The 25,305-nt window shown below is 49.4% G+C and overlaps 9 protein-coding genes across 11 annotated transcripts; 5 read left to right on the top strand and 4 right to left on the bottom strand.

Annotated features, from left to right (window-relative positions):
• Window positions 1-2,822: 2,822 nt before the first annotated feature.
• On the top strand, window positions 2,823-6,404 carry DFL_003959 (uncharacterized protein; the record flags this gene model as incomplete). 2 transcript variants are annotated; one of them, XM_067632973.1, is made up of 3 exons in its annotated part: window positions 2,823-2,911; window positions 2,997-6,333; window positions 6,396-6,404. In XM_067632973.1, the coding sequence occupies 3 exons, from the start codon at window positions 2,823-2,825 to the stop codon at window positions 6,402-6,404; spliced, it is 3,435 nt and encodes a 1,144-aa protein (XP_067491189.1). The 2 variants fall into 2 exon arrangements, with proteins under 2 accessions (XP_067491189.1, XP_067491188.1); XM_067632972.1 differs by having other exon boundaries at window positions 6,399-6,404.
• Window positions 6,405-7,988: 1,584 nt separating this feature from the next.
• On the top strand, window positions 7,989-9,801 carry DFL_003960 (uncharacterized protein; the record flags this gene model as incomplete). Its single annotated transcript, XM_067632975.1, has 7 exons — window positions 7,989-8,144; window positions 8,278-8,288; window positions 8,433-8,505; window positions 8,571-8,624; window positions 8,702-8,733; window positions 8,808-9,124; window positions 9,182-9,801. The coding sequence occupies 7 exons, from the start codon at window positions 7,989-7,991 to the stop codon at window positions 9,799-9,801; spliced, it is 1,263 nt and encodes a 420-aa protein (XP_067491190.1).
• Window positions 9,802-10,172: 371 nt separating this feature from the next.
• On the bottom strand, window positions 10,173-12,010 carry DFL_003961 (uncharacterized protein; the record flags this gene model as incomplete). The annotated part of the gene is made up of 8 exons (XM_067632976.1): window positions 10,173-10,266; window positions 10,331-10,633; window positions 10,697-10,897; window positions 10,947-11,211; window positions 11,276-11,321; window positions 11,381-11,653; window positions 11,724-11,764; window positions 11,839-12,010. 8 exons carry the CDS (start codon window positions 12,008-12,010, stop codon window positions 10,173-10,175), a joined length of 1,395 nt encoding a protein of 464 aa, XP_067491191.1.
• Window positions 12,011-13,285: 1,275 nt separating this feature from the next.
• Window positions 13,286-14,876, bottom strand: DFL_003962 (uncharacterized protein; the record flags this gene model as incomplete). The annotated part of the gene is made up of 7 exons (XM_067632977.1): window positions 13,286-13,766; window positions 13,827-13,967; window positions 14,022-14,101; window positions 14,173-14,406; window positions 14,497-14,584; window positions 14,655-14,709; window positions 14,771-14,876. 7 exons carry the CDS (start codon window positions 14,874-14,876, stop codon window positions 13,286-13,288), a joined length of 1,185 nt encoding a protein of 394 aa, XP_067491192.1.
• A 725-nt stretch (window positions 14,877-15,601) lies between these two features.
• On the top strand, window positions 15,602-16,780 carry DFL_003963 (uncharacterized protein; the record flags this gene model as incomplete). Its single annotated transcript, XM_067632978.1, has 1 exon — window positions 15,602-16,780. One exon carries the CDS (start codon window positions 15,602-15,604, stop codon window positions 16,778-16,780), a length of 1,179 nt encoding a protein of 392 aa, XP_067491193.1.
• Window positions 16,781-17,161: 381 nt separating this feature from the next.
• Window positions 17,162-19,392, top strand: DFL_003964 (uncharacterized protein; the record flags this gene model as incomplete). Of its 2 annotated transcripts, none has more annotated exons than XM_067632979.1 (5): window positions 17,162-17,244; window positions 17,307-17,781; window positions 17,835-18,294; window positions 18,361-18,540; window positions 18,602-19,392. In XM_067632979.1, 5 exons carry the CDS (start codon window positions 17,162-17,164, stop codon window positions 19,390-19,392), a joined length of 1,989 nt encoding a protein of 662 aa, XP_067491194.1. The 2 variants fall into 2 exon arrangements, with proteins under 2 accessions (XP_067491194.1, XP_067491195.1); XM_067632980.1 differs by having other exon boundaries at window positions 18,614-19,392.
• Window positions 19,393-19,667: 275 nt separating this feature from the next.
• DFL_003965 (uncharacterized protein) lies at window positions 19,668-20,551 on the bottom strand (the record flags this gene model as incomplete). Its single annotated transcript, XM_067632981.1, has 3 exons — window positions 19,668-19,756; window positions 19,812-20,192; window positions 20,284-20,551. 3 exons carry the CDS (start codon window positions 20,549-20,551, stop codon window positions 19,668-19,670), a joined length of 738 nt encoding a protein of 245 aa, XP_067491196.1.
• A 547-nt stretch (window positions 20,552-21,098) lies between these two features.
• Window positions 21,099-22,764, bottom strand: DFL_003966 (uncharacterized protein; the record flags this gene model as incomplete). Its single annotated transcript, XM_067632982.1, has 5 exons — window positions 21,099-21,241; window positions 21,307-21,586; window positions 21,639-22,159; window positions 22,228-22,525; window positions 22,597-22,764. The coding sequence occupies 5 exons, from the start codon at window positions 22,762-22,764 to the stop codon at window positions 21,099-21,101; spliced, it is 1,410 nt and encodes a 469-aa protein (XP_067491197.1).
• Window positions 22,765-23,581: 817 nt separating this feature from the next.
• DFL_003967 (uncharacterized protein) lies at window positions 23,582-24,832 on the top strand (the record flags this gene model as incomplete). The annotated part of the gene is made up of 4 exons (XM_067632983.1): window positions 23,582-23,771; window positions 23,904-23,916; window positions 23,980-24,322; window positions 24,383-24,832. 4 exons carry the CDS (start codon window positions 23,582-23,584, stop codon window positions 24,830-24,832), a joined length of 996 nt encoding a protein of 331 aa, XP_067491198.1.
• Between the last annotated feature and the right edge of the window lie 473 nt (window positions 24,833-25,305).

Raw genomic sequence — 25,305 nt, forward strand, 5'->3', positions numbered from 1 at the left:
TTTCAGGTCATGATTTGGGGAAAGAAGAAAAGAAAATGCCTCCTCGTGAGCAGCCTCTTTTGCTTCGAATGCGAACGCTCTTCCGGAAACATGACGACTCTCTTGTTTGTAGCATGGCCATTAGTGTGGAAACAAAACCCAGGCAAATTGGAAAAACTTCAAGCTGCCTTACCCGGCACGGAAAGTGAACAAAAGACCAACTTTCCCTCCCGTTCGAGCAGTAGCCATGCCAGTCAATCAATCTTAACATGGTCGGATGCGGGTAATCGACAATACATGGAGTGCGCATGCATACAGCTAGAAATGTTTCATGCGGACATCTGGCATTACCTTCCATATCACGGCCGTATATCTCGGTACTTTCTTGCCGAACTAACCAACAACCGTCGATGGTGAATATGTATCCTTATGTACCGTACATAGACGCTACATCATTGCATAAGTAGCGCGCCATAGGGGGCGGACATCTATGAGCATAGATGCATCGATTGGACGACTCGAGTCGAGAGGATTAATTGTCGAGTATGTAATCAATTGCCCTGCTCCCTCCATGGATCCAAGGGGACGAAAAAAAAAAACGTGGCCCTAGGATCCCAATTGAAAGTGCAGGGCCTGATGAGCATCAACTGCAATTTTCCCGGTCGTATGCCGTACTCCGTATGTAATACGTAAATTCTTGCTTACTGTACCTATGTCATGTACCTAGATGTATGGAAGTACTGTAGATGCTGAATACATTCCTGTCCCAGGGTCCACCGTCCGAATTGTCCGCACTGACCTGCCTCCTTGCCGACAGGAAGTCGAGTGCCAGTACTCTGTACGGGAAGATGCACCCTTTAGCGCATGAAGGCTAGCAGTCTGGCCGGCTCTTGTGCCTTCGCTCGCAGGACCTCCGTGCTCGGTAGCTGTTTAAAAGTCGAAACAAGTCCAAGTTGGTCTTTTGGGCGAAAGTTGCTGACCTGTTTTTTCTCCAGCGGTTTCTTTTCCCATCTTTGTAATCCTTTCCCTCCAACTAGACTGACTTCCTCGACATCTTTTTTTTCACACCCCCCCACTTGCCACGGCCTCTCTTCTTTTACTTTTACCTTGTCTGTGTGTATACAATAGTTCGGTATACATGCTTCTTTTTTTGACTGCCGGTATAGGTATTATTGTCACTTTGTAATAGTAATACATATTCCATTCGACATAGCCCGTACTTACACTAGTTCCTCTTATACTCACTCTGCTCTACTACTTCTGTGTCTTTATCTTTATTTTTTCTATTTTTTCCTTTTTTGAAATCCCCCATTGCCAATTTTCTCTTCAAGCTTCTTTTATAGTTAGCTCGGGACAACTTGTCAATATCTTCGAACTGCTTTTGTAATCGATTCGATCCGTTACCTTTATAATCGATATCTCCCTTCTGGTCGCAAACATTGCAAGCATTTCCTGTTGAAGTCTTCCCTTCAGGTTAATTGCCGCTCCTTCGACATCAATTCGAATCCCCCCTGGACTAGTACAGGACTTTAACCTTGGTCGAAGACGAAGACGAAGGACTCGAAGGATAATTGCAAGGACAGTTCTTTCTAGAATTCTCCAGACCCAGGCTTCAGCTTAACAGTTAAAGAAAGCTTGCATTTGCATTTGCATTTCAGTTGATATTGTATCAATCGATATCCCCCATACATCAATCCATACATCAATCCATACATATCCCCTCCCCTCCTTTTCCCGTGCCTTGCCCATTCTTTTGTCAGGTTGATATAATTGGCTTGCAACCGCTCAACATCCCGTTCTCCTTCTCCTGTGTCTCGGGTTTGCTCAAACGACGGTTCAAGGGGAACTACGACTGGTCCCCAAAGCTCCTGGCGCTGTCAGCCCTTTCCCCAAACTCCCGCAAGGCAGTCACAGCTAGTAAAGACAGACCGAAGTCATTGCATTGCATAGACGCCGGTTTTCCTGTTTACCCCAGCCGTATATTCGGTCCATTGCTATTGCATTGCTCTTTTTCTCGAAGCTTGAATCGAATTAATATTCGAAACTCGAGACCGAGGCCCACACGTTCCTTCCTTTTTTCTCGGCCCGCCAACAATAAACGTTAACGAGCCTCAGCTCCGGCAACGTCAGCCTTTTCTTTCCACTTCTCCTCCACCTCCGCCTCCGCCTCCTCCTCCTCCTCCTCTGCTCCTCATCTCTTTCATCTTCATCAACTTAACTACCCATCTTACGGACGGGCTCTTTATATCACTGCTGATCGAAGAGAACGAGGTGCCTGGTTACAGGTGAGTGTCTGAATTGGTCCCCTTTCTCCCTTTTTTTTTTTCTTTCTTTGTAATGCGCGTTATTTTTCCCGAGTCGAGTCAACGATCCTAATCATCTTCTGATATCGGTAGCACTCAGCATGCCATTCACCTAACCGAACGGATAATCGCTTAATGTATAAAGGCCTCTTACAGCTCCACGATCCTTATTAAATATCCCACATATTTACTCCCCGCGACGGGCTTTATATAACCTCGAGTTCTTATATTGGCCTTTAACGGCAGCCTCTCTCCAAAGACCCCAAAATAGAAGGCTGCAATTGTAATTCTTGACAAGCGTCACCGGTTGGCACTGCTTGTTGATATATTATTAGCGATATCGATATCGACTTCAACTTCATCTTCTACTACGCGAAGGAGTCCCTAACGTCTAATTCATAATACCTTACTTACCTATCTACCCATATCCGCTACCATTTTACTCAATCCCGCAAGATCACGACTTCCGTCACGTTTTAGATCAACTATACTACGCTGCATTGTTACTGCTGATTCGCAAGTCCGACAAATATCATCATCATGTTGACTACGCCTCAAAACGCGAACTCGATGCGACGAGGGGCTGGATCTCCTTCCAACTACGAAGGTGGAAAGCTCTACAGCAAGAGGTAATTTCTAGCCACACCTACGAGCTCCAGCCTGCCGAAATTATATATATAGTGGCGTATGTTAACTGTCGGTGTTCTATTCTAGGGCGAGAGAAATCCAAGCCGAAGAAGGTGTCACATCTGTTATCTGGGGCCCATTGAGCACGACCAATTCTATCCGCGAGCACGATACCATTCAAGAAGAGGTCACCTCCCCCACCTACGGCGAAAACCTCACGACACCGACCACGACCACCAATGCCCCACCAGGATTGGCCCCACCAATTGGCCGCCGGGCCCGTGCCGGTACGATGCCATCGAGACTTCCACCCGGCGGTGGATTGTTACCTCCGCCGGGACCTCCCATGCCAGTAACCAGCCGCCCGAGCCCATCGGTGAGCCCTTTTAAAGCAGCGTCGATTAACAACGCGGCTGAGCCCGAACAGTCTAAAAATGGACCAAACCTCTCAACTTCCGCTGTCGTGTCTAGATTGAGATCCGGATCTTTGAATTTACCTCCCCGGGCCAATTATGTCTCTCCCTTTGGTACCTCGATCTTCAATACAAGTCCCTGGCAGCCTACCGCTCGCGAACGTGGCATCAGTACTTCATCCACCAATGGCCCAACCAGCCCAGCCCAATCTTCGTTTTCTAGAGACGATGAACACAATGGCCCCATGCGGACATTGGACTACCTTGGATTAGCTGACCCTCCCGTCACGCGCGTAAACACCGTCCCACTCGGATATGCATCAATGGCTGACGCTCAAAGGGTTATTCAAATCCCTCAGCAGCAGCTTCTGGCCGACCCGGTTGCTCTCCAGCGCAGTATCACCCGTCTCCGATCTTACTCTGTTAATGCCAAAGAAAAATACGCAGAGGATGAAGAGGAGGAGCTCAATCGTGAGTATGAGGCTAGGAGTGGGAACGTTACTCCAAACGGCGTAACAGCCGTGAATATTGTACAGGCACAACAACATTCACATCTTCAAGCCCAGGGTGCGGTAGTAAGCTATCCTAGCAGCTTCACCACTAATCGACCTCGAGCGCGGACTGCCGGAATCTTAGATAGCCCGGCTCCCCGGACCATGAAGAGCTACATGACCACCCCATCCCGATTGGGTGACAGTATTTCAGCTTCCGATATGGGTATGGAAAGAGATTATTTCACAATGGACGGCAGCCAGCTCGCTGCCAGCGGGCTTCTTCCACGACCTTCCAGCGGCGGAGAAGCAGCCCTGTTGAGCACCGTGGAGGAAGGTCTCGAAGGCCCAACTCGAGCACTTTGGCTCGGAAACATCCCAGCGTCTACTACAACTTCATCTCTTGTTGCTATTTTCCAGAACTACGGTCCGATCGAGTCCGCTCGAGTTCTGACACACAAGAACTGTGGTTTCGTCAACTTCGAACGTGTTGAGTCGGCCGTACAATCCAGGACTGTGCTCAACGGGAAGGAAATTTTCCCTGGCGCTGGCCCGGTTCGTATTGGATTCGCCAAAGTACCTACCACTCCGAATTCTGGTACTCCGGGACCGATCGGTACCCCAAGCCCCGACCCAAATGCCATGGCCAACGGAAAATCTGCCACCGAGGCCGGAGCAAGCAGCCCACAGAATGCAACTAACGATGCCGACCCGGATGCTGCCATCGCCGTTCCCGACCTTTCCGATCTTAAGACCGACATTGTTAAGATCGTCCAAGAATTCGGTGCTACCGAGCAAGAAGCCGAACGTATCGGCCAAAGTGTTGATATCTCCATCACTTACAACAGTTTTGCCGATGAGATTCCGTCCATCCAAGAGCCAAGCCACAACAGGGTTCACGACGCTCCCAAGTTGCGTGACATTAGAAAGCGTATCGACAACAATTCCTGTTCCCAAGCTGAGATTGAGGAGATCGCCGAAGGAATGCTCGATGAGATTGCTGAGCTGTCAAGCGATTATCTTGGCAACACCGTAGTCCAGAAGCTCTTTGAGTTCTGCTCCGAGGAAGTCAAAATGAAGATGCTTAAGCGAATCTCCCCGCATCTCGCTGAGATCGGTGTCCATAAAAACGGGACTTGGGCCGGCCAGAAGATTATCGATGTCGCTCGCACTGAGGATCAAAAGAATCTCATCTGCGAGAGCCTCCGTCCTTACACCGTCGCTCTCTTCTTGGACCAGTATGGCAACTACGTTTTGCAATGTTGTTTGCGATTCGGCGCTCCATACAACAACTTCATCTTCGAGTCCATGCTTGGAAAGATCTGGGAGATTTCTCAAGGTAGATTCGGTGCCCGTGCCATGCGTGCCTGCTTGGAATCCCATCACGCCAACAAGGATCAGCAGAGGATGATGGCCGCCGCTATCTCTCTACACAGCGTTCAGTTGGCAACCAATGCCAACGGCGCCCTCTTGCTCACCTGGTTGCTTGACACTTGCACCTTCCCGAACCGCAGGACCGTCCTTGCTCCGCGGTTGGTGCCCCACCTCGTTCACCTATGCACCCACAAGGTCGCATACCTCACTGTTCTCAAGGTGATCAATCAAAGGAACGAGCCGGAAGCCCGCGAGGCGATTTTGCGTGCGATGTTCTTCTCCCCAGGTGACAAAACTTTGGAGGCTATCCTCGTCGACCACACCTGCGGAGCAACCCTCATCTTCAAAGTACTCACCACGCCATTCTTCGACGAGGCTCTTCGCGCAGAAGTTGTCCAGAATGTCAAGAACGTTTTGATGAAGATCAAGGCGCATCCTGCTCAGGGCTATAAGCGACTCATGGATGAGGTTGGTTTGCCAACCAGGAGTGGTAGCACTAAGGAACATTCCCGCGAGCGTCGCGGACATAGCACTGCATCTCCAAGCCGGGGTGAAAGAAACCGCAGCCGCGACCATCATCACAACAGAGACCATCACCACAACCAGCACCAATCCCATGGTACCCCAACCCGCGAATTCAACCAGCCTGTCAATCCCGCAGCCGTTAACTTTGGCGCATACGACCAGGCCGCTGCTTATGGGGTTGTTAACGGTCAAGTCCCACGTAACGGAGGGATGGATCAAATGGCTCAGACTATGGAGCAGCTCAGTCTCTACGGACAGGCCCCTATGGTTTCCCAACAGCAGTACCAGGCTACTATGATGGCAGCCGGCCGTGGCGGCCGACAGGCTCCACAGGCCTATTATCCCGCCGTCCCAGCGCAGATGCAAGGTTATGTCAATCAAATCCCACAGATGCCGGGAATGGCTTCTCCTGCCATGATGAACACCAGCCCAATCACACCCCAGGGTGGGATGGCCGGTTCGCCCATCATGCCAGTTGGCATCCCACAAGCCTTCAACCCCATGTTGGCCCAGAACATGATGGGAGCGTATGGAGGCTACCCAGCCATGAACGGAGTTGCAAACATGCCGGTTTATCAACAGCCACAGCCACAAGCCAATCCGGCGAATAGCAACAGAAGGGTATGTATTCATTCCTCTCTCTCAAAGTTATAGTGTTGGTGCTAACAGCTTTTTTTCCCTAGCAGCGTTAAAGCATGCATCTGTACAAGTAGACCTACCAATAGACCAAGGACGGTCTTCAAGCACGACGGAGTCGTGGATAACCACTTTATCACGTGCGGTTTAGATACCGAATAGATGAATCGATCTCATTATCTGCCGGTTGGATATGAAGTCTTGCAATCTTTCGGCCCTCGGTGTGTAGCTTTACAGCTTCGCTTCCTCCGCTTCCTCACCCCTACGCCACGCAATATGTGGGCATAAAAGCAATTTTCTCTCCTAGCAATTTTTGTATTCCGAAGGTTTTTTTTGTTGTTTTTGTTTTTGCCTAGTTTTGTTTTTTTTTCGCCCCCTTAACGACCAAATAACGACTTTCAACTGCATTTTCAACGATTGGGCGTTAACGTTGACCTGGTCTCTTCATACATTTGTGTTTTTTTATACGAAGAAGAAGAAGAAGAAGAAGAACAAAATTGTTCACTGCCTACCGGTTATATCAACCCATGTCTATTTGCCTTTTTATATATTCTTTTTTATTTACCCTTCTTTCCTCCCAGTCGGAAAAGGGATTGAAAGGAGAGGTATATAAGCCCTTCGTTGTCTATATTTCTATTTTTCTTCCTACTCTTCGCGACGTTCATTCTTTCGAACACTATCTCTCTCTATATACTGTTATTATTTATTTATTTATTTTTCTCGATCATGTATAGTTAGATTCATTACGGTTTGCAGCCAACTGCGTACTGCGGCCGCACTTAGTTAATAGTTTATATTACATTGCATGTTATATTAAAGGCATCATGATATCAGCTAGCTATATGCCCTGTGAGCCGAATCTGCCTCGAGAGTTTTGAATCTCGGTCTTTTTGCGTCTTTTCTGTTGAGCGGAGCGGAGCGAACCTTTCATGAATCCAATTGTTGAAGCTATCGCCAAAATTCGTGCCCGTTCTTGATTTATGCATAAGCCCTTCTGCGAGACTAGCCAGTCATGCCGCTTCATACCTTCTCTTGCCGGTCGTCCGGAGAGGCTAGCCGCAGATAGCTGGGGCGGGAATCCTGGTTTTTACCCCCCCCGGCCGGGTTAATAAAGTTGTGATTCTCTTCCAATTGGTTTTCGAGGGTTTGTTATCTTTGCGAGTTCCCGATTGGCGTCAAACGGTGGCGGGTTAATTGAGCTCAAGCTCGGAATTTGAAGCGGGGCGCATCTGGAAAAGTGAGCGACTGCGGGGTGTGCTCCCATACGATCAAGCAAGGAACCGGATTCGAAAAAGAACGCGGTTCCTGTGTACATAGTAGAACAGCGTCTTATCACTTGGCTTTTATTAAGCTTGTTATGTATCGATTTAATTTATCTTTGGCCGAGATGGTCATGCAGAAGTGAAGTACCGCGGGTCGAACTACACTTGGGCCCTTGCCGGTGAAGGGTTAGTCGATCATCTCTAGCTGGCTCAGTAGCTTTTCGGTATAATACTCGAGTATTTGTATCTGCTGGCCGGTGCAGGTTGACAATTGACAGGTGCATACATTGTCTTTCTTTCTCTGATCTCTCACCTTTCTGCTCCGCATTAGACTTCTCCCTCATCCCAGGAACATCGAATCCTGGGAAGGCTTCCAAAATGGCCTTCGAACCCATCGCGCGGGCCAAAACCCGCATCGAATCGATCCATGCTCGTACACCATATGTTCGGAAATTCCCGCTCGCGGCTATAGGGATAATTGTACTGTTGGTTTTTGTCAACATCCTCGTGTGGGTTGCGGTTGGGATTACTTTGGTAAGCCTTCTTCTGATTTTTTTCCTTGCCCGAGATTCTTATCGATATCTATCGATGGTATCCGAAGATTTAAGCTTTCTTCGTCGCGTGCGGAGCTTTAGCTGACTTGATAATTTTATGTAATGGAAACCAGCATTTTGAACCGTATGTCGCAACAATATCTCCACGATTTCAAATGAAGAACGATCGATTGATCGAAAAGATACGAACGATATTCATACATCGTAGACTTTCATCGTCCTTTGAAATGAAGATTCTAAAATTCTGACCCGAAAATGGTGGATATAGAACATTGACGGGTACGGCGATATTGTCGTACACCCTCGGGTTGAGACATGCCCTCGATGCCGACCATATTTGCGTGGGACCATCCGTTTTATACCACCTGGATTGGATGACTAGAATCATTGCTAACGATTCGAATAGGCCATAGATTTGATGACCAGACGGCTGCTGGCTGCTGGTCAGAAACCCGTTACTGTATGTCACTATATCAAGCGACGGCTCGTTGGCTCGGAATATCCCAACTGACGAATATATTCTTCAACGATGAATAGATCGGAACCTTTTTCTCCCTCGGTCATTCAACGTAAGTCCGATATCCCAAACCTCCCCCTCAAAAACCCAACATCTACAACACATTTAACCCGCCTCCCTCGACAGCATCGTGATAGTAACCTCCATAGCCGTCGCCGCAACCGCCACTGCAATTTCCGATGACTTCGACCGGTACTCCCGTATCGGCGGAACGATCGGAACCTCCGCATCCGCCGCATTCCTCATAATCCTCGCGATAATGAACATCTACATACTCGTAACCTTGGTATTACAATTAAGGCGTATACAACGTGCCGGTCCCGGAAGGGAGGGTGAAGATGAAGTCTTTAGAATACAGGGTGGAGGGATACTGTTCCCGCTGTTCAAGAAGATGTTCAAGTTGATAGATAGGCCGTGGAAGATGTATCCTTTGGGGGTTTTGTGTACGTCCCCCCTAACATTCCCAACAAAATGACTTCTAGGATACTAAAGAGAAATAGTCGGCCTGGGCTTCGACACCTCCTCCGAAATCGCCCTGTTGGGCATCGCGAGTCTTCAAGCCGCAAAAGGCACTCCGATCTGGATAATCCTCATCTTCCCCATCCTCTTCACCGCCGGAATGTGTCTGATCGACACCATCGACGGCGCTCTAATGTTGGTAGCCTACACCTCCACCGCCCTCGCCCACGACAACGTCGCGGTGCTATACTACTCCATCGTCCTATCCGTCGTAACGTGCATGGTAGCCGTGGTGATCGGTACTTTGCAAGTATTGAATCTAATACTACACGTTGCCGAACCCACCGGGAGGTTTTGGGATGGTGTCGAGGGCGCCGGGGAACGGTACGATGTCATCGGTGGGTGTATTGTCGCTGCTTTTGTGGTCGTGGGAGGGTTGAGCTTGGTGTTTTATAGAAGGTGGAGGGAAGGGTTCGAGAAGGTTAGGGAGGGGTATGCCAGACGGGTTGAGGGGGTTGAGGAGGGGGGGTATTCGCCTAAGGGGTCTGGGGGGGAGAGGAGGGAGGATGTTGGTGGGAAAGGGGGGGATTTGTCGGTCGATACGAAGGACGTGGGGAATGATGATATCGGGCCTATCGTTGCGACGTCGAGTCGTGCGTAGAGGTCAATGGCTTGCGCTTCTTTATCCCTTGGCATTCGGTTCATGTGGCTATGATTAAGATGAAGAGATTTATCAACCTTCAATTGGGATCGAAACCAAATCAATCGAATCCGTGGGGTGAGGGTGCGGGGGTGTTATTATTATCAGAAAAGCTTAAAGCACCCCCTCCCGTACCTGCAAAAATCAAATATTTACAACAATGTAATAGAATTGCTTTTCCCGTCGGAGAACTTTATCTAAAAGAAGCCTGACTGGGTAGTATCCCAAAAAGGCTTCAAAATATATATATCCACCCGTCTACCTGCGAACCAACCGAATCCCGAAAACCGCAAAAACTCGAACAGCGACTGCAACAGAACCAAAAACGACCCTTAACTCGCCGGAGCCACATCCTGATTCCGTAACGAATACGCAAAGAAATAACACAGCGCCGCAAATGGTTGCCCAACGAGACAAAAGCTCGTCCTGGACCCACCGTCAAAAAGTTAGCCACCGTATCCAATCCCATATCTGTAAAAACCATACGTACCAAAATATAGCATTCCCCACAGTACTAGCCGAAGTCCCATGCATCTTCTCCAATGGCAGGGTAAGCGCGATCAACGGTAACTGGAACAACATGCCCGCAAACGCCACTCCGATAATATTCTTCGTCGGCAGTCCCACGAGCATTTCATGCAATACCGCAGAAAACAAGAATACCATCGTACTGGCGGGACCGTGACGCCACCCTCGACCCCTCAGTGGAGCGTAGATGTGTCGCTTCATGAATTGGTAGACGGGCCGGTTCCACGTTCGCCAGTACCCGCCGAGACTGGCGGAGTTCCACCAACTGTGGGTTGTGAAGGTTAGCATTTCCACTTCATGGAGGGATTTCGGGGGATATATTGCGTACTCAGCATAAAACTCACGGTCTCCGAATCTCATAACCTCGGCCAGCGCATTCAACCCGCTCTGGAATAGCGCAAAGAACCCACACAACCAGATTACGGTTGATATCGTACTCAACTTCATCAACCTCTCGAAGATATGCGCCAGATTCACCCTATCCATCGCAGTCAACGAGTTCCGCAGCGTTGGCACCGCATATTGCTGCCTATGATCCCCATTAGCGTCCCGTCATTAAGCCGAAGAGAAATACTAACGTCAAAAACCAAATCGCCACACTCAACCCAATCACCTCTCCGAACCTCTTGAGAAAGAACTCTATCCTAAAACTTCCAGATCTGGGGTAAACGGGTTGATACACCAATGTCGGAGCCCACCAGAAGTATGTAAGATTCTCCAGTGTGATGTTTTCGGGGTATGGACAGGAGGCGTATATTTCGGGTACTGGGTGTGACTCTAGGTACGAATCTCGAAGGTCACGGTTGGTGAAAGCGTAGGAGAGTAGTTTGAGCCATACTATGACTGTATACCGGAGATTTATTGTCAATTGTCATCCCCGCTCGCAGCGATAGTCGAAGGTGCATACCTGCGTGCAGCTCACACAACGTCCCGATTAACGGGTGGTCGATGTTCTAAATCCCATTAGCATCCACTTCAACCCCAAGCCCTTGACAAAAATGACCGTTCATACCCAATAAACAGCAGCACTGGTAACACTCAAACACAGCGTCGCATTCAGGGCGTGGGCAAACGCAATAAGTTTCCACCTGACCCGTAGCTTGACCGGTTTGCTCTCGTCCGTCTTCTTTTGCGTCGCTTGAGCGGTTCGTGCCTGTCCTGCTGCCGTAAGTTCGATAAGATATGCGACGAGCAGGTGGCATGGGATCATGAAATAGCATAGGAGTCCGAGCTGGACGTCGCCCGGACGGAAGCTTCCGGGTGAAAAGCCGATCAAGACGCCGTACTGGATGTAGACACATTGGTTAGTACGATAGATTATACAAAAGGGATCGATATGACCGGTTATTTCCCACCTTCATAAAGTTTTCCACCACCAATCGTAAGTTCCCCGCGACTGTAATCCACAGAAACCGATATTAGCCCTCCATCCGACCACCGAAAAATTCAATTGTCATTTTAGGAACAGACTCAATACAAGAACCATCAGATTTCGAAATCCAATGAACGACGGCGTGGTCTGCCTATCGTGCGACAGACATGACGGTCGAGCTTTGGAGTGGATGGCCAGCGTGTGCTTATATTTTGGAATTATCGAACCCTTTGTCGGCAGCGGTGCTGGGACCACTTTCGTTTCCTCCATTTTTGTGTAGTCTGTGGAGGATTGGAGGAACCCCGATGTTGGGGATGAGTATCTATGACGTTGGGGCGAATTGACGAGCGGGAATGCCCGGATTGACGGTCAGGGGATGTTCAGCCCAGGAAAAAAGGCACGTCGATGGGAGCAGTATGTTTATAAGGGAAATATTGAGGTTCTGAACAATGTCATGAATGGGATGTCAGCTGTCTGCGTGAGAATGATGTTTCGTGAAGCTGTGGACAAGTCCCAATGTCCACCTGGTAAGCGTCGACCCGGAATGCAATGGATAAAAACATACCAATCCCCTGAATCGAATCTACAAAAACACACGCATGTAGGCGTGAATATGAATTAAAAAGCGAGCCACCCCCGTTAGTTTGGTGGGGATGAGAAGTAGAAGAACATGCCGCTGATAGCTCGGCCGCCGGAGAGTTTGGCATGACGTTTCCGCCGCGCAGCTTAATTGCCTTTGCGTCTTGCCCTTCTGGGCCACCACAAACCTCACAGATTTTCACATGTCAACTTTTTAAATTTTAATTTTTTAAGATTAGAGGGGACACGATTTCTCTTTCTTTTCTTCCAAAGCGAACCCCGGATCTTGCATTAAATTGTAGGGCTGTGCGCACATGGGAGGCGAGGAAAGTCCCAGCAATCGCATCGGTGCGACATCTGCAGCGCCTGTTGCACAGATATGTCGATTCCAGGCAGGCATGTGCTTCTCCGTCAACTGCTGTCTAAGGTATTGTTGATAATATGACTCCCGCGGTGAAATTTAAATTTATAAATAAATTCGAATATAGAAATGGAATGGTTTTGTCTGTCTTTTTACATATTGTTGCTGCTCGTTCTCCTGTTCGATAGGTACTGGCTAGTCGCGTATATATGTTTGATAGACGGTATACGGAGCAGGGATAAAGGTTAACCAATTGGCCTGGGCGGGCGACTGTCGTAATTGTAAAGGATTGACTCGGAATAATAGATGTAGATTTAATAAGAATATTGTGAAAGGAGTAAGGAAGAAGCAAAGATTCAAAGACTCGCAATCGATACCGCCGCGTCTCGAGATCAAGGAGTTCCACCAGAAAGTAAAAAAGAAAAAGTGGAGTAGTAGTATAATATGAAATGATAAAAGTGGAAGAATAACACCAGTCCCATCCATCTATGAATGCCTTTCAAATCCAACAACCCACGAAGAAAAAAGACAACAATCGCGCAAAGGAGAATAAATCTTAGAGCCGATTAAAGAAAAAATATGGAGAACGAGAGGAAGAAATCCGCCTATCTCCCGTGCGGCCTGCCCTGGGGAGGCCTCACCTGCGCTTGTCGTGCCTGTCGGGCCTTCCATTCCGTCCTCACCGCTGCCGCCACGGCCAATAGATCTTCCTTCGACACACCATCTTTAATACTTTCCATAACACTGTTAACCACGCTGATGTGGTTTCCATCTTTCTTATCATTCCTGAACCTCTTGAACCTCCATCTGCCTTCTTCGTCCATCGCACACTCCACGATCCGTTCGTCTAGCTCGACTCCCATGTTCTTTAAATCGGTCCACTCCTGGTCTGTAACATACATCTCCGCCCATCGTTGATACCCGCCACCTCCGGCATTAACGGAGAGTGTTATCTGCGGCTTAGCGTACCAGTCATACTGTGGTGATCCGGAGCCGTCTTCTTCGTATTCTTCGGGGGGTAGCAACGGGAACTGGAGGTTCATTCGGAAGTCGATAGAGTTTTCGTCGGCCGGTTTCCACTTCAGGCTGTTTTCCATTTCATATCAGCTGGGGAACTAAATAAGTCAAGGCGGAAGCGGTGCGTACATCTTCTCATCCGTTCCGAATCTGTAATCAGCGTTCACAGCCGTGAAGATCAACCCGTCGTTTCCGTGCTCCAAGTTCGGCAGGACCTGATCGAACATCTTCGGCAGGGCGTACGAGAACTCCATGTTTTTGAATTGCAGGCTTTCCTTCATTGTTACCTAGTGCGCATATACGGGGTATATTGGGAATACTGACTAGAACGGGAAATATTGCATCTCGTCCGGAAAGGCCTTGCAAAGGGCCTCGTAGGGCTTAAAAAAGTTACTTCTAAAGTACTGTACCGAGTCAGCCATGCAATCCGTCACGGGGAGAAAAAGGAATGGAAATGGCATAAAGAATATCGTACCCCGAGTCTCTTGTCAAGGGACCGTTGGACAAGTGATTGGCCGTCCAGCACTAGACAGTCGAATACTAGGAACTTCAGAACGTTCCTCCCGTCTTTCTTCACGTCGACAACCAATTCTCCATCGACCAATGTTTGGGTGTGGAAGCTTCCCCAGTCGATTTCCTTCGAGTCCGGAGGGGGGTTTCTTGGGTAGTGGAGGCCGCTGACATAGTAGTAGTCGTTTTTTCGGTCAATCTATCGAGTAAAAGGATTTGTTGGTCGCACTTCTTTCTAGAAAATAAAAAGACAAAGATACAAGTAGGGTAGTAGCAGAGGTCACCATACGAGATAGTAGGCTTCGGAGTCCTGGGTGTCGCCGTGGGTGCAGTAGAGCAGACATCGTATTCCATCGGACTTTTCGCAGACATAATAGCTACACCGATGGTGTCAGAATGACCAGGATAATACCAACAGGCAAAAAAAACACGGATCGGTAGGCGTACTCTTCGTGGTGCAGCTCGTTAAGGTGCTTTTTCGCAAAACTGACCGGTTGTGCGCCTATATATTCGATTAAAATGTTTATCTCGAGGTGGTGATGGTAGTAAAAAGTGCCGAGTACCTGGGAAGCTGAGAGTGGTTCGGTTGAGCAGCCGGGCGACTTCCTGACGGATGGTCTGAGCGACGCTGTGTTCGGCCTTGACGCCGGGTATCGTTGGAGTTGTCATGTCTTTGTCGAGTTCGGGTGATAGGTACTCGAGTGCCTATCCGTATGGGAGTGACCGTAACGGTGACGGTCGTGGTCGTGGTGATCGTTCGAGGGGGAGGATGTTGATGAGGAGGAGCTTCGATGAGATGCCCCGCGCTTTGGCCTTGGGTGACCCCGCTATGGCGAAATGGCGATAGCTACTGCATCGACAGCAGACGGTTTAAAATCGGTCCGGATAAATGAAATCTTATTCGATCGAAGCACGAAAACTCCCTCGGATATCTGGAATTGGAGGTTCGCGATGGTGGAAATATATCGACATCGATGTCCGGAGAAGGGGAATTCGAAGGATTCAGACCGGGCTATTTATGCACTTTCCGGCGCAGGGAAGCTCTTCACAACGTTAAACTTCCCTGGACTCGCGAACCCGCCCTCGAATTCGAACAGGCCACGACAACATCATCGCATTTACGATTACCGTACATCCTCGAGTTGGTATGTTATTTGGGACATCGCCAGCTTCCGATTTGATATAATCCGGGGCGCCAGATTTAGACCCGGACCGGACCAGCAGACAGGCAGTCTGATCAATTCCGTGGAGACGAGCTTAACCGATTTGCATTTGTCGTCCTGTGTCGTACATGTTCTCCACGCGACCGGTCGCCGCCGCCAGTTACAAACGTCATCTCGCGTCCTCCATTCTCCACAACCACACCCTCATCACCACCAATAACCACCATCACCATGAGCACCTCGTTTGGCTTCAAGTCGAAGCCTGGTCTCTCAAAACCAGGGAAACCGCTATCTAAACCTTCGGCATTCTCCAAACCTTCCGTCTTCGGCGATCAAGCAGACGACGACGATTCCGACAATGGCGACCCGACTAAGAGCCTCAACAGACCTGTCCAGTACGGTCTTCAAAAACCCTCTGCTTCTTCCTCGATAAAGCGTTCCGGTCCTGGACCATTAAATAAACAACCATCGTCGTTACCAAAACCTCCTACCCCCGAGGAAGAAGAAGATCCATCGATATACGACTACGATACAGCATGGGATAGCATGAAAGCCGCAGAGGACCGTCGTAAAGCCGCGACTCAAGGCTCGACCGAAGATAGAAAACCAAAATACATGGAAAACCTTCTCGCATCCGCAAAAGTTCGCGAAAGGGACCGTTTACGTGCGAAAGACCGGATGTTACAGAAGGAGCGAGAGGCGGAGGGAGAAGAATTCGCAGACAAAGAAAAGTTTGTGACGGGAGCTTATAAAGCACAACAAGAGGAGATGAAACGGTTGGAGGAAGAGGAGAAGCGAAGACAGGAAGACATGGAAAAGAAAGGTGGTGGGATCGGTGGGTTTTATCGAAATATGCTGGACGATACGGAGAAACACCATGCGGAACTGGTCAAGGCCACGGAGAAGAAGAAGGACGAACCTTCGTTCTTGATGTCAAGGCCCGGCGAAGGGCAGGATGCAAAGGAGAAAACCAAGACCGAGGCTGAGGTTGCAGCAGAATTGAACAAGAAGGCGGCAGGGTCGATAGATGTCAACGACGAGGGCCAGGTTGTGGACAAACGACAGTTATTAGGTGCTGGGCTGAACGTCAAGCCTAAACCCAAGCCGACATCTTCAAAGTCCCAAGACGATTCGAGGAGCGGAGATTCGAGAGACTCTTACTCGCGACCTACGAACGACTACCATGCGAACAAGGCGAAGAGGGACATGAGAGAACGCCAGAGCCGCATGATTGCCCAGCAGTTGGAAGAAGCCAGCCGGAAAACTGCCCGAGAAGAGGCTGCGGATCGAGCAGAGATCGAGAGACAGGCCAAAATGCGCAAGACGACCACCGGCGACGTCAATTCTGCAAGAGAGCGATACCTGCAGAGAAAACGGGAGGCCGAGGAGAAGAAGAAAGCCGGCGGTTGACCCTACCATATCATATCATATCGTATCTCACGACATATATTTACGATTGAAGCTGCTACCATTACCATGACCATCTTGTAAAATACGTGTTCGATATAGACAATTTGATACCCCTTCTGCTTCTGTTTTGACTTCTGCTTCTGTTTTGACTTCTGCTTCTTCCTTTCACGGTTTCTTTGCATCGGTGGGCTTCTTCGGCTTAAAACATTCGTTTCACATGGCCGTCGCGTGCTTCCCGAGCCCGACCACAACCTCCCTCGCGTTAGCCTCATCCTCATCCTCATCTTCAACTCGAAGCTTGAACCTCAACTTCAACCTTGTCCCTCGAATATTCCCTCCCTCGAGCCCCTCGACGGCGCCAGGTCTCTCAACCGAGTCACGATGAACTCCAACGGCAGCGCCCATCTCCTGACCTCCGTCCTCCAATCCCTCCAGGCACCAGCCGGCCGAAACACTAACATTCGGTTCGCACTCCATCGCTCCGATCTCCACATCTCAGCGCCGCTAACAATCCATATCTGCACAGCACCCTCGTAAACAACACCGCCGTCACCCTCTCCCGCCTCACAAACCCTCTCAATGTCTCCCTCTTAACCACCCAATCCCTCGCTGCCCCTGCAATCTGGAATACATCCAGCCCCCTCTCTGCTTCCCAAGCCGTTTTCGACATCTTCCGTCTTTCCACCCAAGAGCGGGCTCGCGAGTCCAATCGCGCTCTCTCACTTAACGAATGGATCGATGCTGTAATCACCGGTGCCGACGCTAGGGTACCACGATGGAAACATGCACTCGTTTCTGGCGGAATTCTAGCTGCATTCGAAGCCAACGATGCCAGGCTGCCATTTACAACTCGTACAAACCTCGAAGCACATCTTTTGGAGGTCGTGAACTTTCATTTCGAGTTTTCAACGTCAGGGATCGAGACGCATGCTTGTATATTGGCGACATCGAATGCGTACAGGCTACTCAGCGAGGACTCGAGATATCTGCTGAACTACCCCGTACGTCATCTTAATACCGACAGTTGAGTCGACGGATAACTAACATCTCGCAGGCTTTAACGGGCGCCCTCCTCCCCGCCATGTTTCTCTCTCCGGAAGGATACCAAACCGGCGACTTCCTCCGTCAGATCGACCGCTCCGTCCCCATCGGCAAGCAGAAAATGGCGGTCGTGCCCTCCTTCAGCTTGAAGGACTTTCTAACTCGTCCGTTCATAGCCAACATGGGCGCTCTCGCAAAGCTTGCAGCAACATCGATGGCCTCGTCCGGAGAAGCGGAAACGATTAACGGTGCACTAAGCGTTCTGGCTACGTATTCAAGAAGCTTGGTGTCCATATGGCGAGAAACTGGGTTGTCGACTTTACCGGATGATGCTACTATTTCGCATGATCCGGCGCAGACGAATACAGCGCAGCTGTGGCATCTGCTTAAATCTTCGCTCTTTAGTGCTGTCGTGGTACTAGAGAGCATTGTGAGGATTTTGCTGCAGTCCCATCAGATCGCGAGGAACAATGGTATGCCCAGAGTACCAATACATATTAAAGAAAAGAGAGTAGATCGATGCTAACGTTCATATCCAGAAGTGCATACATTTGCCAGCCAAATCCTATGCATCCTCCGCGACTTCTACTTCATCACCCACCGCACGAACCCGGCTGCTTTTGGAACCTACATGTTCGTCTACCACGCCTGCGTGGATATCGTCATGTCCAATCCCGGACAGGCCGAAAGTCTAGCCGCTCAATTGGCACCGATCCAAGGTACCGACTTCCCCTCCTCCCAGCGCTTTTTTATATCCCTCCTAATTAATAAATACTAAAGACCGTATTCCAGCCGGCACAATCCCCACCCATCCAACCGACGTCCTCCGAGACCTCTACTTTCTCAACACTCTCGAATACCTCGTAATCTCCTGCTCTCCTCGATTCTGCTCCACCATCGTCTCTCCCTCGTTAACACCCTACCTAACCTCCCCTTCCATAACCACCATCCTCCGCGAACCCTTCGAATCCGCACACTCCCTCACGTTGGCCATGATCGGATGTCCGCAGCTAGCCGAATCGAGCTATAAGCTTCTACCGGGGTATATAGAATCCGTCTTCGCTGCTTATCCTTTGTTTTTGAGTACGAGACAGTTCAGACTTGCTATCGCAAGTCTGGTGAAGTTTACATCGCCGCCGACGGCGTTGAGTGGAATTCAAAGGGATTTACCGGATGTGGTGTTGGAAATGCTCTGCGCTAGGATTGAAGCTGCGGATGCAAGGTATCCGGTCAAAGCTTATAAACCCCCAACTATTCCTGCAGATGCGACGCCGGATGGTGGTGCGCCTGCGGCGGCGGAGCCACAGGGCGAAGAGGAGTTTACGGAGAGAGATGTTTGCATCCTTTCCATGTTGGATTCTTTGCCGTTTATGGAGGAGGCGGCGTTAGCGAGGTGGTTGGATATTGCGGCGGGGTATGTGGGGAAGACGACGAAGGGGGATAGTAGGGAGGCGTTGAGGGGACGGTTTTGGGACATCATTAGTGGGGAGTTGGATGTGGGGAGGTCGCAGTTGGCGATCCCGTGGTGGAGCGAAGGGGGGAGGGAGGTCGTGCTGGGGATTTCGGGGTGATATATCACCGTCATGATGGTTTGAAGCTGAGGGGCCTGGCGACGAGACAAGAGCTTATCCGGTCTCGTATACCGGCCTTCAAGAAGTGACAAAGATATATCTGGTTAGCGATGAGATTTAAGTATTGTTTGTATTTTGTAATCGGTATATACATCTTTTGCTTGCATTTGAGATGAAATCCATGACATACTCTAGCTTTGTGGACTTGTAACGAATATAATAGTCATGTTGATGCTAACACCGCCCTCCTTCCCACCGATATTTACCACCTACATTTATTTAATAAACGGTATCCACACCCACGTCCTATTTCTATAATCGATATACCTCTGCCCGAAGAACTTGACAAGATACCTCTCCTCATCTATCGCACATTAGCCACCACGCATCCAGAGAAAAGAAAAAAGAAAAACACTCACAATATATCCTCCCCCTGAAAAACCTCCAAAGCACAACCGCATAGCCCACGAAACTCACCGGATTCCCCATCATAACCTGGGTCCCCAATCCCCACAGCCAAAACCCCAAATAACTCGGATGTCTGAACCATTTATACACCCCCGTGGTTACCAACCTGTGGTCCACCTCTTTCACATACGCGACGTGGTGGTTGAAGGATGTCGAGGCGTGGGCCATTGCTAACGAGCGGAGGAGCTGGCCCGCGAAGATCAGGAGGATGCCGAAGGTTAGGAGGGCGGGGGAGGGGAGGAGGGAGGGGAAGAAGTGGGTTTCCAGGAAGTATTCGGTCAGGGCGACGGTGTGGGCGAGGTTGTACTCTTTGCCGTTGGCGAAGAGGAAGCCTTTGACGATATCATCATCAGCACCGATTCTTATCCCGTCGAGAAAATCGAAGCTTCCGTAACTTCTTTCGAAGGAAGAAGGAGTACTCACTCCCCAGGTTCGCCCGCCTGGTATTATACCTCGCCGTGATCCAAAACTCCAAAAAATGGAAAACACTCAAAAAGAATACAAACATCGAAGCGTGATAGTAGTTTCCGTAGATCGTCGCAAGGGCTACGGTGGCCGATATCGAGAGACCCGTCGTCAGGCCCAGGAGTTGGGCGCGAAGTCCGATACCATCGAGAGCATAGTCGCCGTCCGGGAAGAGATACCGTGGGAAGAAGGGGGTTATGTCGATGTCTTCTTCCGAGTCCGACATCGTTGGCTGTTTAAAAGGCAGAGCCGGTGAAGCTGGATATCGAGACGGGGGATGTTTTTGGATGTGGGTTAACGATGCATGGTAACGTAACTACGAAATATAACAGAAACAACAATGCGATCTAGGTGTAATCTCTCCTTCCGCTGTTATTACTTAAAAGTAGCAGACCGGCGTGGAGTCGCGGAATGATTAAATATAGTATTGACCAGCGTGCATGTGCATTGTTAGCGACTCTCGGTTCAAACTAACTCCCCGGGCTGCCCACGCGGGTTGACATCACCGCCGTTCAATTTTTTAGCTATTCTCAAAGTACTCTTACATACACGACCACCACGAACTCGAAACCACGAGGTACGGCCGAGTGTATTCAGTAATCTCCCCGGGGAAAATAAGACCATGTCATTGCCTCCCAAAAAAAAACAAAGGAAAGAGAAGAATAAAATAAAAAAGTGCGCCGTGTAAAAAACCCGATGTAAGTACCAGTTATGTGTGTATCAAGCCAATCCGCCCAACTAAAATAGTCATACAGAGTCGTAAAAAGAGGCCGTCAAGAACTAGAAGTCGTCAATGCCACCGAGAGACACATCAGCACCACACCTGCGAGCATGGAGATGTAAGGCAAGTCCGGATGCTTGTGGTCCGAAGGAATCTGTCGCAACAACTGCACAGCAACCACAGACATCAATCCCGCTGTATAAAGCCGCGATTAGTATTTATTTTATTCGAAAAATTGGTAGATTGGAGTGAAGACTCACCCGTAAAGCTGAAAATGATCCCGTAAACCGTCTCGCTCGGAGCGGACCCGAAGCTCAACCAGATAAATGCAAACAATCCGCCCAACGGTTGCGCCAAACCCCCAATGATAAACGTGATAAAAACAGCCTTCCAGGCCGACTGCAATGCAAGATATAACGGCAAGCACATAGTAAACCCATCGACGGCGCTATGAATGAACAAAGACAGAAAAATCGTAAAGCCAAGTTTTTTGTCGGCGTGGTTGGTCACAAAAGTGATGAACCCATCCGGGCATCGGTGCTATATAGCTAATCGTCAGCGAGATTCACGCAATGATATGAAGTTTACATACCAAGGCGATAGCGAGACTTGTCTGGAAACCAATCCCGACAAAAGCGTTGTTCGCTACGTGATGGTGATGGGCATGTTTGGGGGCATGTCCATCCTCGTCGCCGTGATGCGAACCGTGGGTCTCAGCGTCATGAGCGCTATCGTGCCCGTGCACATGATGGTGTTCTTGTTGTTGCTCCCTTCCATGTCCATGATAATGGCCATCGTCATCACTATGGTCATGTTCCTCATCTTCCAGGATAGGGACATCCCTTAAGTTCCGATGGCTCGAGCATCCCACCTGGTGAGGCTCGGAATGGGTTCTTTCGCAGTGTTTCGGATGACAAGCATGCAGCGGCTTTGCCTCTCCCTTCTTATGCAAGCAGTTACCTTCACAGGGGCAGGTGACAAATCCGAAGCAGCGACCGTCTTCAGTACACCGTCGCGTAATCTTTCCGACCGTATCAGACAGCCGCTTTGCGAGTGTGGGTCGATGCTCGAGACCGTTACCGAGAAGAGCCGTTTCTTCATCCGGTATAACAACTGCAGAGATAGAATGTTTTTTTTAGCGTTGTGATAATATATGAGAGATAAAGAGACCCCGACCGTACCCTTCCCGTTATTTGCCTTCAAATTTGAAGTGGAATGATCATGGTCTACAGCCGTAGCTCCGCTGCTTACGCTGCCGAATCCACTCGTAAGAAGTTTATCGTCGTCATCTTCGCTATCGTCATCGCAGTTGACGGTTCGATGAGGGATGAATCGATGTAGGAATTTGAACAGATAGTAACAGACTAAGAATCCGGCCGAGAAGGATACCATGATAATGTAGTATGGATTATCGCCATACCCTCGTTTGAGATACGTGATGGCCTCGCCAAATAGACGGGCACTACTAAAGAGGAGGACCTTTGGTAAAGACTGAAGGTTAGTTGCATAGACACAGAACCCAACGGGACGGAGACTCGAAAAATACTGACAGAAAAACTGAGAGAGAGACAGGCAGCTAGGAAAGTAGAGTTTGACTGGATGCTGAAGTGCTTCCATGGTAGGAGGTCGATGAAGACGACAGAAGCACCGGCACAGCAGGCCAGAGCTGAGCAGACGGTAAGCAGCCAGGCCCGGGCATCGGGCTCTTCCATCTTCATGTTGTTGTTTGCTACAACCGCTACGACTCCGACACCTCCCTTCGTTCACAACGTTGGAAGTTATTAGGATTTCATGAGGTTTCAGTCTGGTGGTGATGATTTGTATGGAGTAGAGTAGAGTAGGATGGAATCGGAATGGGACGGACAGATGGATAGAATAAGTAGGTATGGTGGGATGGGGGTGTGGTGCGAGGGAATTTGGAACTTCCGAAGTGCGAGATGGTCAGCTCTAACCTTGTCCCACTCCCCACGGCCCTCCTACCACCCACGCTAGTCCATGATCATGGCTAGTGGATATACCGTCAGATGATATACTCCACTCCCTTACTTCCTATTCGTAACAAAAATGTAGGACGAGAAGGTGATATTGGTGCGACGACGTTGCATCCAAAAGAACTCGGTACTTGCTTCAATAGTACTGCCTCAGTGGGGGTGGTGGGAGAGTGCATTAACACCCAACCTGACCTGGCATGGGATATATGTACGTGCATAGTAGGTGCATGGGTATAAATATATCCCGGGGAACATTCGGGGAACAGGACACCCCGGGGAATAGTGGGGACGGACCGACGAAAGCTGCCACAGTGGCCCTGTCGAACTGGCTGTTAAGAAGTAGCCCCAAAAAATGTATCAGCATCACGAGTCTCGCCCGACACGCCAATCGATATCCCCCAAGTTAACCTCATCGCCCGTCCTTTTGCTGTCTTTCTTTTAATTGCTTCTTGCTAATCTGATTATTTTGTACCATAAAGTACCCTTTATCTGGAGCCGAAAGAAAGAAGAAATAAATTGATTCGGATTTCGAATCTCGAATAAAATGTTCAAGTCCCTGTGCCGCAGCTTGTGCGCGGCTGCCGCTATCTGTTCCGTCGCCCTGAATGGCCTCACCAGCGCCGACGACCACGATGGTTACAAGACCGTCCCATTGAGGACCCATTCGCTCTATCAGCCGTACTTGGACTCAGACCTGCAGTCGCGGTGGTTCGACTTTGGAGGAACTACGATCAGTGAGTGTCCCTCTCACCATCATCACCATCCGATATCTGGCTTCAATGGACAGTCTTGGATATATTGTATACTTCGATGGTATTATACGGCCGATTGGAATAACTAACTAACGTATCGTTTCTACCCTGCAGTAAGAGCTGATCAGTACGACGCTCTCCCCGTACCCTAGTCTATAAATATGTCCACCAATTCTCACCCGGTGCACAGGTATATCCGAATAACGTCCGACCGCCAACATCAGACCGGCTGGCTCTGGTCCCGTCTCCCCTTGACCGCCACGAACTGGGAAATCGAATTTGAATTCCGCATACATGGCGACGGTCATCTTCACGGCGACGGTTTCGCCTTCTGGGTCACCAAGGATCGCGCCACCGCCGGTCCGGTCTTTGGATCCGTAAACAAATTCGAAGGGTTGGGTATCTTTTTCGATACTTATAAGAATAACAGACCTGGTGTTATTTTCCCCTATGTTATGGCTATGCTCGGTGATGGGCATACGGAGTATGATCACGATACCGATGGGAAGGATCAGGAATTGGCTGGTTGCTCTGTAAGATCCCCTCTTTTATACGGTCCCACGTATGGAACTAACCACCGTTGTGAACGAAAGGCCCGAGGCATCCGCGATCCAAACCAAGCCACAAAAGCCAAAGTAACCTACTTCCAAGACAAATTCCTCTCCCTCGAACTCCAATACAAACAACCGGACACCTGGACCGAATGCTTCAACGTCAAAAACGTCACCCTCCCCACCGTCGGCTACCTAGGTTTCACAGCACAAACCGGAGAGCTCTCGGATAACCACGACATCATCACCGTCTCCGCAAAGAATCTTTACAATAGCCCGTCTACCCCCAACTCCCCCGGCGGAAACAAGGGATCCGCTAAGAAGAAGAATAAGGGCAAGGACGTCTTCCCGGATTATGACGATCGACATGTCCCTGAGAGTGGCGGGTGGGGATGGTTCTTCGTTAAGCTTATCCTTTGGGTTGTGGTTATTGTCGGTGGGTACGTTGGATATACGCTTTACAGAGCCCAGCAGAGGCAGTCCAGGTTTTAGATCGACCTGAGATGAAACCAAAAGTCTCCGTGATGGCAAAAATATATCGTATTGGTAAGGAAGACAGAAAAAGAAGGATAACCCGGGGATTCGGTTCCTTGTGAGAAGAGAAAGAAAAAGAAGAGGAATTCCATTCGATTGATCGAAAGCATCGGTCCTTAGTTATCCGGAGGAAGCATGATTTTGAACATTAGTATTTTAGTTTTTATTACCAGTATTGATTGATCACGATAGTTCTTTGCGTTATCGACTACCCTCCCACTGCTGCTTCTTCTGGCGAAAGCGATGAAAACCACCGCTCAGCATCTCTTTTTAAGCCTGTATTCCCCAGTGTAAACTAAAAGAAACCATTCCTCATAGCCGCTATTATTTTCTCTTCCAGTTACAATCCAGACCAAAGCCGATATAACAATCATAGCCAAGTCCAAAGGACACCAAGGTCTAGTTTAAATACGACTCCCGAGGCGCACAAA

This window comes from Arthrobotrys flagrans (assembly GCF_004000055.1).
Source record: "Arthrobotrys flagrans strain CBS H-5679 chromosome Unknown unitig_0, whole genome shotgun sequence".
NCBI classification, from domain to species: domain Eukaryota; kingdom Fungi; phylum Ascomycota; class Orbiliomycetes; order Orbiliales; family Orbiliaceae; genus Arthrobotrys; species Arthrobotrys flagrans.